General features: G+C 28.2%; 1 protein-coding gene across 2 annotated transcripts in view; it reads right to left on the bottom strand.

Moving 5' to 3' along the window:
- The window catches only part of LOC145193739 (maestro heat-like repeat-containing protein family member 1), a 31,638-nt gene that overhangs the window by 7,104 nt on the left and 10,599 nt on the right, over positions 1 to 13,935 (bottom strand). For both annotated transcript variants that reach the window (XM_090068164.1, XM_090068163.1), the window contains 12 exons: positions 10,355 to 10,465; positions 8,459 to 8,603; positions 8,176 to 8,216; positions 7,826 to 7,967; positions 7,572 to 7,630; positions 6,107 to 6,214; positions 3,781 to 4,023; positions 3,353 to 3,435; positions 2,884 to 3,076; positions 2,402 to 2,478; positions 2,055 to 2,202; positions 1,729 to 1,836 (listed from right to left, as the gene is read on the bottom strand). In XM_090068164.1, the coding sequence (XP_089924290.1) occupies positions 1,729 to 1,836; positions 2,055 to 2,202; positions 2,402 to 2,478; positions 2,884 to 3,076; positions 3,353 to 3,435; positions 3,781 to 4,023; positions 6,107 to 6,214; positions 7,572 to 7,630; positions 7,826 to 7,967; positions 8,176 to 8,216; positions 8,459 to 8,603; positions 10,355 to 10,465 (1,458 nt within the window). The remainder of the gene's footprint in view (positions 1 to 1,728; positions 1,837 to 2,054; positions 2,203 to 2,401; positions 2,479 to 2,883; positions 3,077 to 3,352; positions 3,436 to 3,780; positions 4,024 to 6,106; positions 6,215 to 7,571; positions 7,631 to 7,825; positions 7,968 to 8,175; positions 8,217 to 8,458; positions 8,604 to 10,354; positions 10,466 to 13,935) is intronic.

Here is a 13,935-nt window from a genome sequence, read left to right on the forward strand (position 1 = left end):
TTGGTGTTTTATTAAAACTATCAGTTTATCAGTACAAAATGAGACAAACAATTGAATAATCACAAAAAAGTTTTGGAAATTTTTCTTCAAAATCTAATCTGCTCACATTCAAAAAATTGCAAAGTTGTCAAAAGTTGCTAAATCTTCAGTTGGAGATATAAGAGGAGATACAAGGTGATACATACAATACTCAAACTATTGAAACAAAAAGAGGCGGTAGAAGGAAGAAAGGTTTTGTTGATAAAAACAAAGTGAAATTGATCATCTGGTCAATTACAAGAAATTCATGCCAATCCCAAAGAGATCTTGCCAAAAAGTTTAATTTAGTCATTTCATTGTCAGAAAACACTCAAGAGCAAGGGTTTGAAGACTTACACCAAGAAAAAAATTCCAAAGCGATCAATTGACAGAGAATTAAAAGCAATTTGCCAAACAAGCAAGCTCATCAAACTTTTCAACCAAGAAAATTTATGCATTGTTGAGGATGACAAAAAATACTACAAAAAGGATTTCACACAGTTGTCCAGCCATTAATATTATTGTCAGTTAGAAAGTATTTATGTCAGCTACAAACTTAAGTATATTCAGACAGAAAAGTTTGCTGTTAAGATCCTCGTATGGCAAGTAATTTGCTTTTGTGGCCTTAAGAGTGCTCCATTTGAAAGACTTTGACTTCCGATTTGTACATCACTGAATGCCTTCAAAACACAGTAAAAGCATTATCTTTTGGCTGGATTTTACATAGATCCACCACTCCAAGAATTCAAAGGAGTACAGTCAAAATGGAATTGAAATTGTCCCAAAAGATGCGAATCCTCTGAACTGCCCTGAGCAGCATGTAATCAAGATTTACTGGGCACTTGTAAAAGGAATCTTGTTGAAAAGCAACAAATCAGCAAAAGGTGACAAAGAATCTAAGCAAAAATGGATAGCAGCAAGCAAAAAGGTCACTGAAAACAAGATCCAGGCCATGATGGCACCTATTCTTAAAAAAATTCAATTAGTTTCTAAGCACCTTTTGAAATCTGTACAATATTATTAAAAACTTTAAATGATAGAATAAACTTCAATATAAAAAAAATTTGGAATTAATTCTTCAAGTATTTCTTGAGTAATTGATAATTACATCCGACTGGAAAGTTTTGAGCCCAATTGATATACTTTTTAATCAATTAATAATGGGTAAATATATATAGCGCATCCTGTATATTTATCATTTTCCAAAAATACGGGAGAATTGTATTGTTGAAAAAGAAAAAAAAAGTCAATCAAATCTTCTTCATAATTAATCAATACATTATGCACAATCAATCAATACACTCTCCAAAAATTCAGTGTAATCTTCTGACTTCATATTTGATCTTACAAAAAAGATTTGAGCTTACAAAACTGCTTTGAAATATGACAAACCAATTATCAATATAAATCTTGTTCATCTGAAGTTTAGGAATTATTAGTAAATCATGCTAATAAAATATTGCAAGCTGAACTGAACTGTTTAAGTTAAATGTCTTATCATCTAAATATTATCTGCAATAACTACCCATACTTTTATGTATTGATATCAATTCTCTATTTGCTGCTTAATCAAGTTTGGTTTTTTAGCTCATTTTTGCTCAAAATATGCATAAACATTTTAATGGACATAAATATTTTAATAATTTCTGTTTTTTGTTCTGTTTTCACTTGTAAGAAACAAAATTTATAATATAAAACTGCAAAAATAACCTTTAACATGGTTTGCAATGTTCCAGGAGAGCTGTCTCTAGAAGAAACTTCACACATTAGGGTGTGCATACTTTCAACAGCATTTTTGGTATATAGATCTCCATCGTTCTAAATCATCCATCAAGTAAATAAAACTAACTAATAAACAAATAATTCAGTAACTAAATTTAAAATAACCAAATTGTATTCCTATGTATGAAAATTACTTAATAACTTGCAGGAGCAAGTTTCTTTTTAAAAAATTTACTTAATAACTTGCAGGAGTGTTTTTGTGTAAAGTTTCTTTTAAAAAAAATTGGGATACTTTTGGGTTTAAATTTTATTACCTCATTTGGTGTTGTGCCATCTTTAATTTTCTGAGCTAGCTGTGTTAAAGTTGAGGGATTTGAACTTGGAGCAATAGGGTAAACATTGCTAGCACACACATATACAATATTTAGTAAATCTGCTTCAGCTAAAGGAGGCTCCAGCTTTCTAAAAAAATATTATTAAGGAAAAAAAAACTATTTTACAGTTAAATATCAGTAAAAAACTGTAAATTGAAATCAGCTTTAAAACATGAAAGGAATTAGTAATGATTAAATTAAGTTTCTTTCTACCTTGATAATGTTATCTTTGGAAAAAAATGTCATACAAAAATTCTAATGTTTGCAAGAGAAATATGAAAAGATACACTAAATTTGTTATTGCATCAATAGCTAATGAGCGACACTCAGTAGATGTGTTCTGAGGTTCGGTTTTCAAGAAACCCTAAGAAAAAAAAAGAAATTTTAACAATTTGTACAACAGGTGCAAAAATATTGTCTGTATATTTTTCAGATAACCACACTGCTTGAATTGTTAACTGGAAAAAAAAAATTAACTTAGCAAAGAATTATTGCAATCAAGCTAGTCTGTAACATTGTTTAAAAATAATCAAAGTATAAATGAACTTCTAAAAAATGTTAAATTTTCTTTAACATAAATAATTATTTATTTCACTTTTTACAATTTAAATATTTCTTTACAAGGAGAAATTTTAAAATATAGCCTGGTTTAACTTACTGTAAGTTTTTTTTTTCATGTATATTTAATTACTAACTATCTAAAGTCTTTTGTATTACTTTTTTTATTTAAAAGTCCAACAGACAATAATCTCCTTAAAAGAATTTTCACCTGCATATGTTTTAGTAAATCACCCCTGCGTGTGAATATAAAAGCATCTTGTTGCATGTGACTTGGTTGAACAGCTTTCCCAATTAGTTCGACAGCTTTAATTAAATTTTGTTTTGCAAAAGTATCTTTTGTTGAAACGAAATGAGGGTTGATCACCCGCAATACATTTGATTCCAGACGAGCAGAAACCAACCTAAATAGCAACAAACTTCTACTAAGATTGGAACTTTTTTCTAACTTCATTAAAACATCTTTTCTGTCATTAAGGACAGCAGTAAGCCTGCTGTTGTGTTTTGTGATTTCAGATTTTTAATCTTATGTTGTTATGGGTCATAAGACTTGCTGCAATCAATCTCCAAATTTCGTATTCTGAGATTGATGGCACCAAGATCTTAAAGAAAACTAAGCAAATGGAAAATAAATGTTAAGAAAAACTTTAAAATCAAAAGGATTGCCTAAAGAAAGTTACCCTGAAGGCCCATAGAAAACAACATATCCATAACACAGCATTACAGTACTCTTAATTTTCTCAACCTCTGCTTCTGTTTTGTCCTAAAAAAAAACTTTGTGTCACATTTTTCTTACTGCTTTTAGGTCTACAGAGGGCTGTACACCTATTAGCAGCAAGAAAATGTAGTTTCACTATAAATTGACGATAACATTCATTCTATAGAATATAAAAAAATATTTGAGCACAGTAACTGCAGTGGGAATTACTTAAATTGTTGTTATTTTTTTGCATTATTTTTATTGCTCTAATGAACACAAATCCAATTGTTTTACTCTCTACTTCATTCTTTACAGTATAAAAATGCCAGTAGTAATTAGTTATTTTTTTATTACTTTTGCATTATTTTTATTGCTCTAACAAATATTCAGAAATGCCAGACAAAATACCTTGATCAAACCCATAAATCCTGTTGCTTTTCGCACCATTTGAGTTTTTGTAATTTCTTCTAGTTTCACGAGACACTGATCAAGATGTGAAGCAGCACAAAATCCAATGCTGACAGCACATCCTTCTCGCTCAATTTGATTGCTATGGTCTACAGTGGAGAAAATAAGATTTAGATGTTCCCGGATAAAGTCTGTAGTACCAATCTTTCTAAGAACCACCCCTAAGCACTTGTATAAGAAATTCTAAAAGAAATTAAATAATACATTTTAATATAAGAAATTGTTAAAGAAATGTTTTTATATATCTACAGAAAAAAAAGATACTAAATTTAATACTAATCTCTAAATGCAAATTTTAACTTTTAAAGTCTTTCAACTTAACCAATGAAAATGTGTCCAATGAAAAATGTGTCCAATGAAAATGTGTCCAATAAAAATGTGTCCAATGAAAAATGAGACAAAATAAAATGCAATAGTTTTGTGTTTAAATGTTGAACAAAAAAATACCTCTTTTTATACATGTAAATTATTTAACATGTAAATTATACAACATGTAAATTATACAATATTGATGAAAACAAAAAAATTCAAAAATATCTGTTTTTTTTTTAGTGATAAAAATGCAGTCTGAAAGATCGCAAGTGCAAAATTGTATAAATTCTGCAAAGAAAGTTTTTCTTGTGGAAAATTATATACATGCAAACATTTTTAGCAGAAAAAATACTAAAAACGATTATTCATTATAAATCAATGATTATGAAGCCTGATTAAATGCAGAAAGAAAAAAAATTCACAAAGAAAAGACATCAAAAAGATGATAGAAACCAAAATTAAGGAGCTCAAATCTCCACATTTTCCACAATCTGAAGGCAACAGTAAGAAAAGGAGCAAAAATGTTCAAAATTGATTGCATATTTACACTCATAAATAACTAACGCAGAATAAGATACCAGCATTGTCAAACTCTGCCCAAAAAGATTTAAGCCACTATGAGCAAATGCAAAAGACACCATCATAAAATCAATGCTGATAACATCAATTTTGTAACTAAGAAAAACAATCCAGAGAAGTGTTTTTCAACTTTGTAACTAAGAAAAACAATCCAGAAAACAATTATTGAACTCTAGGATTATTTAAAGGGTCTAGTCTATAATGGAAAGTGGGAAGCCAAAAAAATCGAAAAATTAGTTGGCAGAATCAAATATTGTTTGAAAAAAATCCCATTACAGTGTAAGCTGGGTCTTTTTAATAGCATTTGGTGGGGATATTGTTCACTTGTTTTAGATTAGGGTTATGAGATATGATATGTAAAGGTGTAGGAATGCCTCCTGGTCCTGTGTAATGGTACCACACTGACTAAATTCTTTATCTAATAACTTAATGGTCCTTTATCTAACAATAGTAATAACAATTTTTTCTTTTAGACAATGTTATCATCAATAATAAACTGTCAACTTTAAAATATATTTAACTAATTGTTACTCTTCCTTTTTTTTCTTTAATGGGCCTTTTTCTTGATGTATCCACCTATAAATCTACCAATCCCCAGTATTCTAGCGTGAATGTCCCCTATGACTGTAACTTGTCTTCCCTACGTTGAACTTTTTTGTAACCTCCTCATAATCTGACTCTAAACCTCTCCTTTTGTCTTTACATGTTTCACTTTTTACATTGGAACCTTTGTTTTGGGCACTGGCATCTTTCATTTTTGTTTTCTAGTGTGTAAAATGTTAATGAGTGATTTTGTTTTGGGCACTAGCATCTTTCATTTTTGTTTTCTAGTGTGTAAAATGTTAATGAGTGATTTTGTAGGTTAAATAACAATAGAAAATATAAACAAATGGCATTTTGTTTATATTTTCTATTGGAACTTACTTCCTATCAAGAAGTTGAATGTATTTGAATTTTGTTACTTTTTTTTTCAATTTAATAAATTTTCATTTCTTTGAAAAAAATGTTTAGGTTTTTTTTTTTTATTTCCACAAAAAAAATTTTCTCTTTTTTCAGGGGACACACATTTCTATTTGCTGAACTATAGTTTGGTGAACAAGAAATATTTTATTATTAATGATGTTAAATTCAATAAATCTTCTTAATTTTATCTCCAGAAACTACGATGACATTCTCACTGTTTGTATTAACTTTATAACTTTACACAAAAAAAGATTAAACAATTGAAACAGAAAATCATTTTGAAAAGAAACAAAGATTATCTCAACAAAAAAATTATCAGTTTCAGTATTAAAAAAAAATGTTGACTTAATTTCTATTTGCTGAACTATAGTTTGGTGAACAAGAAATTCAAAAAAAAAAAACAAAACAAAACCTTTTCTTCAGCAAAACCATTGTAGAGCGATATTTGTAAACCCATCTCACGACCCAATAACAAAAACCATTCCTCAGAATCTATTTCACTTAACGTTTTTGCCAAAAGCTAAAATGAAAATGTTCACGTTTTTCGATTAAAGATTTAATAATAAAAAATGCATCTGCCATATTCTTAATTTAATACAGAGATAAAACATACAGCATACATTTTATACTGTGCCAGAACAGTTTCAGAACTTGTGCCAGAAAAAAGCTCTAAATTTCTTAAATGTTTAAAGTTTCACTTTCACGAGCACAAGTCTCTGGGATAAAGTAAACAACCTTAAAATTTTCAATATTATACAACTATTGATTGAACACATTTTAGAGATTCACTAAAGCCATCAACTTTCTCAAATTTGGATAATCAAATTATTGGATACAAAAAAAACGATAATTTTAAAAGAATTTATTTAAATTTAACATTATTTAGGCTTTCAGCTTCTGAAGAACTCATTTATCTTCTGAATTCTGTGCATTCATTGAGTTAAAATTTTAAAAGTTTTACATATAAACTGATTTAACCAGTTTACATGTAAAACTTTTTAAAATTTGCAAAAACTTAACAAACTTTTAGGGAATCCTTATAACCATTAAAATTTGTTTAAATGAACTGAAATCTGCTATATACTACTGGTATATACTGCTGCTATATAGACACGATTAAAAAGAAGAGACATATTTTGTGAGTTTATTTTTCAAGATTTTTCTAATACATGAGCTGCAATTCTATTTAATGTTTTTTTATAAAGATCTGAAGTTCTAATTCATTTTTTTTTTTTTTAAAAGATCTGCAGACTCCAATAATAAAAAGAAGCTCTTGTAGGACAAACTAATTTTATAAAGAAAGTCATGGAAAATTTACAAACAAACTTTAGATTTAAATAATTCTAAGAAAATTGTACATCATGAAAGATAAGATTCAAAATGTATTTCTATTAAATATTTATTTGAACTATAAGAAAAAAATACAATTTTAAAGTTAACCTTTTACATAAAAGTATCTGAGCTTGGTTGTATCCAAGCATTTGAGCTTGTATCCAGGCATTTGGTTGTATCCAAGCATTTGAGCTTGTATCCAAGCATTTGGTTGTATCCAAGCATTTGGTTGTATCCAAGCATTTGAGCTTTTATAGATATGGTACTTGCTTTTTTTAAGTTATAAGGATTGTTGTCTTTTTTTTAATGGACAAATTTATATGGAGCTTACTGTATAAAAGGAAGTAATGAAGTAGAAGAAATAGAAGAAATAGAAGAGACCTGATTTTGGACCGGATTTTGGTTTATTTATATCATCTTCTAAAATTAATAGAATGTTTTTTTTAAAAGATTAATTTTTAAAAAAATTTTTTTTTTGGTTGAACTTTTATGTAAAAGAAAATTTAGAGAAACAAAAGGAAAAAAAAAAGAAAAAGATTTTTTACCTTTAGGATCAAATCTTCCCAAGCTTTTTGATTCCAATTTTCAACATCATATGAGTTTTCTAAATTAACAAAACGTGCAGAACGCACTATCAATCTCGTGCAGAACGCACTATCAATCATTTTATCAGAATGAAAACCATTTTCTAGACATAAGATGAAATATTCTTTGAGTAAGCTGTTTGGTTCTAGATCTGTAACATATAATAGAAGATAATTCTTAATTACCTAGTGAATTTAATTTTATGACATTTTACCTTCTAAATACAAAGTAAGTTTAGGAATGACAACATCCCACATCTGAACAATTCCAGGACTGATATTTATTGAGTATGCTTTCAAAAACGATAGAACATGAAGCCCGCGTCCGTTTCCTTTAAGTGGATGACCAGTCATTACCTTGAATATATGACTAACTTTAAAATCTGAAGTCAATTCAATTCTTATATCAGTTATCATTTAAAGTATGTAATATATATAGAAAATCAAATATTTTCAAATGTTTATCTATTATAGTTTTAATAATTTTTATAAATTTATTATATACACATTTAATTACAAGTAGAAACTATGTTAAAAAATGACTAAAGGATAAACTGGTACTTACAATAAGTCGTGCAAGAAGAGCTTGAGGTTTTGGAATATTTACTGAAAAAAAAATTATCAAGAAAATTATTCAAAAATTATTTAAAAAATTACAGAATTAATTTTTTAAATCAAATTTTACAAAAAGAAGTTGATCAACGCAACATTAGGTTTTAACACAACAAAAGTAAAATTTTCAAGTGAGAGCTTAAAGATGATTAGACATCAAGACTTCTGCATCTCTTCATAACAAATAGACTTTTTTTAATAAATTGTATAAACAGTGACAGTAATGTTCAACCTACTATTGACAGAACTTTGAATTATAAATTTTTCATCTTTGTTCTCACGCTTTCGAGTTGCCAAAAATGCAAGAGCACGGCATAATGCCATTATTGCTTCTGTATAGTTAACAGGTAATATAAACTCAATCAAATAAGGCCAAAGGACCTAAGATTAAAACAAAAATATTGTTATGGTTTTTTGGTAAAAGTCAACAATACAAAAATTACACAACAGTATAAAAATCAATAAACCATCCATATATCTTATTATTGCAATGAAATTTTAAATAAAAAGTTGATAGATAAGTAAAAAAAATTAAAATAACAAATATTTTTATGCTCTTTGATAAAAAAAAGATCATAATAAAATAGATTTTGTTTGAATGCATTTTAGCTTTCTAATTTATACATATATATAAAAATGCAACATGGTAGCTTTAGGATCATTTAAAAACTTGGTACATCTTATCAGTCAATATAAATAATAATCATGAAAAGTAACCAACACAAATAAGTCACATACAAATTAATTATCATTAAATGAAAGTCTATGAAAAGATCTTAAAAAAAGAACTCAACAGTTCAGTATGTTGTAGACACTATAGTGTTTGGGGAATAATTAAAAATATTAAACAATTCTCATTTGAAAAGAAAAGAAATAATTATACATGAATGCTTCAAGAATGAAAAAATCCCCCTGCCCTTAATAATTTGAAAGAAAACCTTCAATAAAATCTTTTAGAAATCCTCTAATAATAAAATATAACAAATAAAACAAAAAATAAAAACTATGAAATTTTCTTGCCATCATTCTTCATATTTTCAATTTAAATATTGCATTTCCAGGTCCATAAAAAAAAATGCTTTGATAAACCTCTAACATGATGATCCAGGGATTGGGCACACTTTTTTAAGAAAATTTGAATTTTATACTTTAATCTTTTTTTTTTTTCAGGTGAAATTCTGAACATAGTACTTTCCAAATCGGGGTCAATAAAATCATTTACGAAAAAAAAGATTTACAGCATAAATAAAAATAGTCAATAATGTTGAAAAAACTCAATTCTACCTTTTTTTCTGGTGTCCTTCTGACTGATTTAAATGATGTTGAAAAGTTGGTTTTATCTTATTTTACAAAAAACTTTTTTCAAAAACATTTTTGATTGATCTGACCAAAAGAAGGAAATTAGAACAACTTCTTTAGAAAAACTTTATGCTTCAAATAACTTTGTTGTCAATCTATTCAAACATGGATCCTCAAAAATGATATAATCTGCTTTCAAAGTCTTCAGTGATGAACATTTACATTTATTTGAATATTTTAATTTTAATTCACATAAAATTTTAATTCACATAAAATTTGAACATTTATTATTCTTACTGTCAGAAAGATTATTATGCACTCTTTTTATGATGTTTTTATTGCATTAACTATTGACACTATTGCATGCATTTTATGACACTGTCATACATATTTTTATGGCATACTATTTTACAAATTTTGAAGACACTATTGCACACTATAATGACATTACTGCTTGAATTTTAATGACACTATTGCTTGCATTTTTATAACAGATTATTACACTTTTATGATTCACTGTTGCAAATTTTCTTAACAACAACAAAAAGTCACAAAATTTTCTTGTATTACAAAAAACCCAAAAATATAACAAAATCATTTTAAGAATTTAAATCTGCATCATTTTCAATGATGCCAAGCTTTGATTTAGAGAAACATTTGTTTATAATTTTATTTCTCTTCTTCTTTTTTTTTTTTTTTTTTTTTTTCTTCTCCCCTTCTTCAAAAATAAGTTATTTTAAATTATTTTAAATTAATTATTTTAATTATTTCACAATAATTAAAAGTAATTCAAAAAAATTACAAAAACAAACAAAAAAAAAAACATTTTTTACATTTTCCATATTTTCTATTGTTGTAGCCATCAACTGAAGAATGTTTTCATTCATCAGCTTGATGGAAGCCAGACTAGCATCTTCACTTTCCACCACTTTTTTTACAACTTTCTAAAACACAAATTATCAAAAACAAAATAGATATGCTAAGAAAAAAAAATCTTTAACTCAATCTTAACTATTTGTTACTAAAAGGAATATTTCAATCAATAAATATACAAGGTTGTTATTGTTAATTTATAAAGTTAATTTTTTCTGAAACTACTGATTTGACAGCAAACTTGTAATAAGCTGTAACATTACAGCCTGCAACTTTACAAAGTTGAAAATTTACAACGTATATAACAGCCTGTAACTTTTTAACGTTGAAAACTTACAATGTATATAACAGCCTGTAACTTTACAATGTTGAAAATAAAGAACCCTAAGATTAATTTTCCCACTAAGATGTCCATAAAAATATCAAGGTACGGATGCAAAAATCAAACTATTATTGACCTGGAAAAAAGATAATGGTACCTTGCTCAAGGTTATTACTTTCGTTCTGAACAAACCTATTACAATGGTTTACACTGTTCTCCTATGCTTTAAAAACATTGGCAGGTAACTAGGAAAACCTGGAACTTTTTTAAAAACTTAACTTCCAATTTTTCGCCATTCATAGTTGAATAGCCTGAAAACTTGTGCAGTCTTAGCCTCAGTCATAGCCTCTTATAAACCTTCACACTGTTCCACATAATTGCATTCGGCTCATTTAACCTCATGACCCAACAAAATCCTTTGTGTTGTTGAAAAAGTAAAACTTGCAGTTTAAAAAAATGTAAACCTTAAAGTCAGAAAAAATTGCTGGAGAAAATTGTATTTAAAAGTTCACCAAAAGGTTTTTTTATGGTCAAATGACAACACCATATTTATTGATTCATTTTCTTTAAGTTTTACAGCATATTTATTGATTCATTTTCTTTAAGTTTTACAGCATATTTATTGATTCATTTTCTTTAAGTTTTACAGCATATTTATTGATTCATTTTCTTTAAGTATATCAAAGATATCGTTTGTTAATTTTTTGACAAAGATGTTTTAACATTTTGTATAACAGGTATTTAATAAACATTTAAGACAAAAATTCTTTTCAGTTTGAAAGATTAGAATCATCACATTTTGAGAGGCTAGTAAACAATTTTTCTGTTAGAGTTCTTTATTTGATAACAAAAATCCTTGTAAATAATTGGCATATGAGCCAATGAATTGGATGCTTTACATGTGTTTGGCATTGAAGTCTGCTAAACAGCGTTTAATTCTTGTTCTGTAATTTGGATTTGTGGGGTCACATTTAAATTGATCCCAATAAGCTTGAAAAGTGTGGCGGAGGGCTTCAGTGGCCTGTTCACTGTAAATTCCAAGCAAGCGGCCTTTTGTCTGAATGAAATGCTCAACATGATAAAAGACAGAATGAACATTTGGGGCTGTGCTAAGGTCGCCTGAAAGAAATGATGCTTTGACTTCTTGAACTTTTTCCTGATAGTTGGGACACAACTTGTTTCCTAAAACAAGATTCAACAACTTTGTTAAACTTTTGCAAAATGTCAATAATTAGAATAACTTTGTGTGCTGAGAGACTTTCAGCACATTGAAGAAGATCATCAGATTCTTTCAAAATATTTGGCAACCAGGACCACCATTGTAAGGCTGAGGATTGTGATGATTTGTCAGTCATTCATTTAGAGAATCCAGTACATTCTTAAGACATTTCAGAATATAGTTGACAACATCAATCATCAGGTGCAGTTCCATAAAAAGGGATAATCTCAAGCACAAGTAAGTTGTCAAAATTTGTGAACAAAGTTGGAAGGTGAACAGTGTTTCCAAAACATTTTGCTGTTTTGATATTTTTTCTGGCAGTGACATAGCCATTGCAAGCTTTTTTGATTGATCCAATTGTTCTTAGGGATCCTGTTAGATGCAATACTCTGGAACTGATGGTGCACCAGCAGTACAGATGCATGCTGGAGTGAGCCTGAATGCCTCAAATGTTTGCAAGTTTCATGTTGCATGATAAAACAAATTGTAGCTTATCTGCATGCACAAGATCCATTAAAATTTTGACGTCTTAAGTTTCAGGCTTCAGATACCGGAAGCTTTAGAACAGTTTTGGTGAAGAAGATTTTTTGAGGATACTGATGTTTCTGATTCAGAAGTGTCTAAGTTCATGATTTCTAAGCTCACCTTTAAAAATCCTCCACCTCCATTCAAAGGAATGTCTCTTTTGCTCAGCATTTTCTCATAGACCTCTCTGATACTTTTGCAGTGAACAGTTGTTTTCAAAGATTTAGTACCTTTCTCTGAGTCACACATCATAGATGTTATTCCAATATCATCAAGATAAACTTTGGTTAATTTTTGTAATTTTTTACGGAAAGTTGTTTTGACTAGTTTTTTTTTATTGTTTTTTTGTTATTACATTTTGTTGTTAGACAAACAGGTATTGACCTGAACACCATATTTTCAGCTATAATGCTTGAACTTGCCCTGCTACTTTCAATTGTCTTTGATGATCCTAAAAGACAAAAAATAATCAAAGAAGAAAAAATTAAAAGCAATTTAAGGTGATACCTAATTGGACTGGAAATCAATTTCCACCAGAAGCTTGACAGAGATAAATTGTTCCCTTTAGAGAAACTGAAGCTGTACAGAGAAAATTTTTTGCAATAGTTTTGGAAGCCACCTGGTTTTTTGATGCTAATTTAAATAGATTTTGCTGAAGTGTTGATTTTTTACAGGAATGAAGCTTTCCCTTGCTGACAGCTTGAATGAAGTTTACTTTTGGCAGTTCTTTTTTTTGTCTGAATTGTTGGTTGCTGTGATAGGATGAACAGCTTTCTCTTTAACTCTTGCAACATCGCAAATTAAACCACAAACACCTTTTGGGACACGGATATCTTCAAAATCAATATTCTTTTTCAAAACTTCCAATGCTTTTTACTTAATAAAGTCAGTAAACTCACTTGAGCCTTTTTATATCAAATAAAACAGACAACTCCAGTTTTCTTCATGGTTTTTTGTTAGAGGTATTTTTATGAATGATGCATTTTTGTTCAAAACTGATAATTATGTACCTTAAAATGAAAATTACTCTTATCAACTTTTTAATTTAAATTTACTTCGAGATTGATTATATATTTTACCTAATTTTTAAATACAAATTATAACCCAATCAGATTGAATCTACAGCACAATAAATTTTTAAAAAAATGTGATCCAAAGGTGATCACAAATAATACCAATTATGTATTATAACTTACATCTTGAAGATCAGACCGTTAATATTTGTAATGTCATTTACTTTAAAGTCAACATATTACTAATAAATTATTTACTTTATTTATACAAAAGTTAAAGTTGTTAAAATAAATATAATTGGTTTTTAATAGTTGCCATAAGTGTGCCATATTAGGCGCACATGGTAATTTGGCACATAAAAAGACACCCTAACACCATAACTACCCATAATTATTGAATCGACATGTACCAAATTACCATAAAATGATTAAGAGGTAAATTTCATATCTCTTCTAAACAAA

This window comes from Hydra viridissima, unplaced genomic scaffold, assembly GCF_058129835.1.
Source record: "Hydra viridissima isolate aposymbiotic clone 2 unplaced genomic scaffold, HvirCarnegie_v1 scaffold_12, whole genome shotgun sequence".
NCBI classification, from domain to species: domain Eukaryota; kingdom Metazoa; phylum Cnidaria; class Hydrozoa; order Anthoathecata; family Hydridae; genus Hydra; species Hydra viridissima.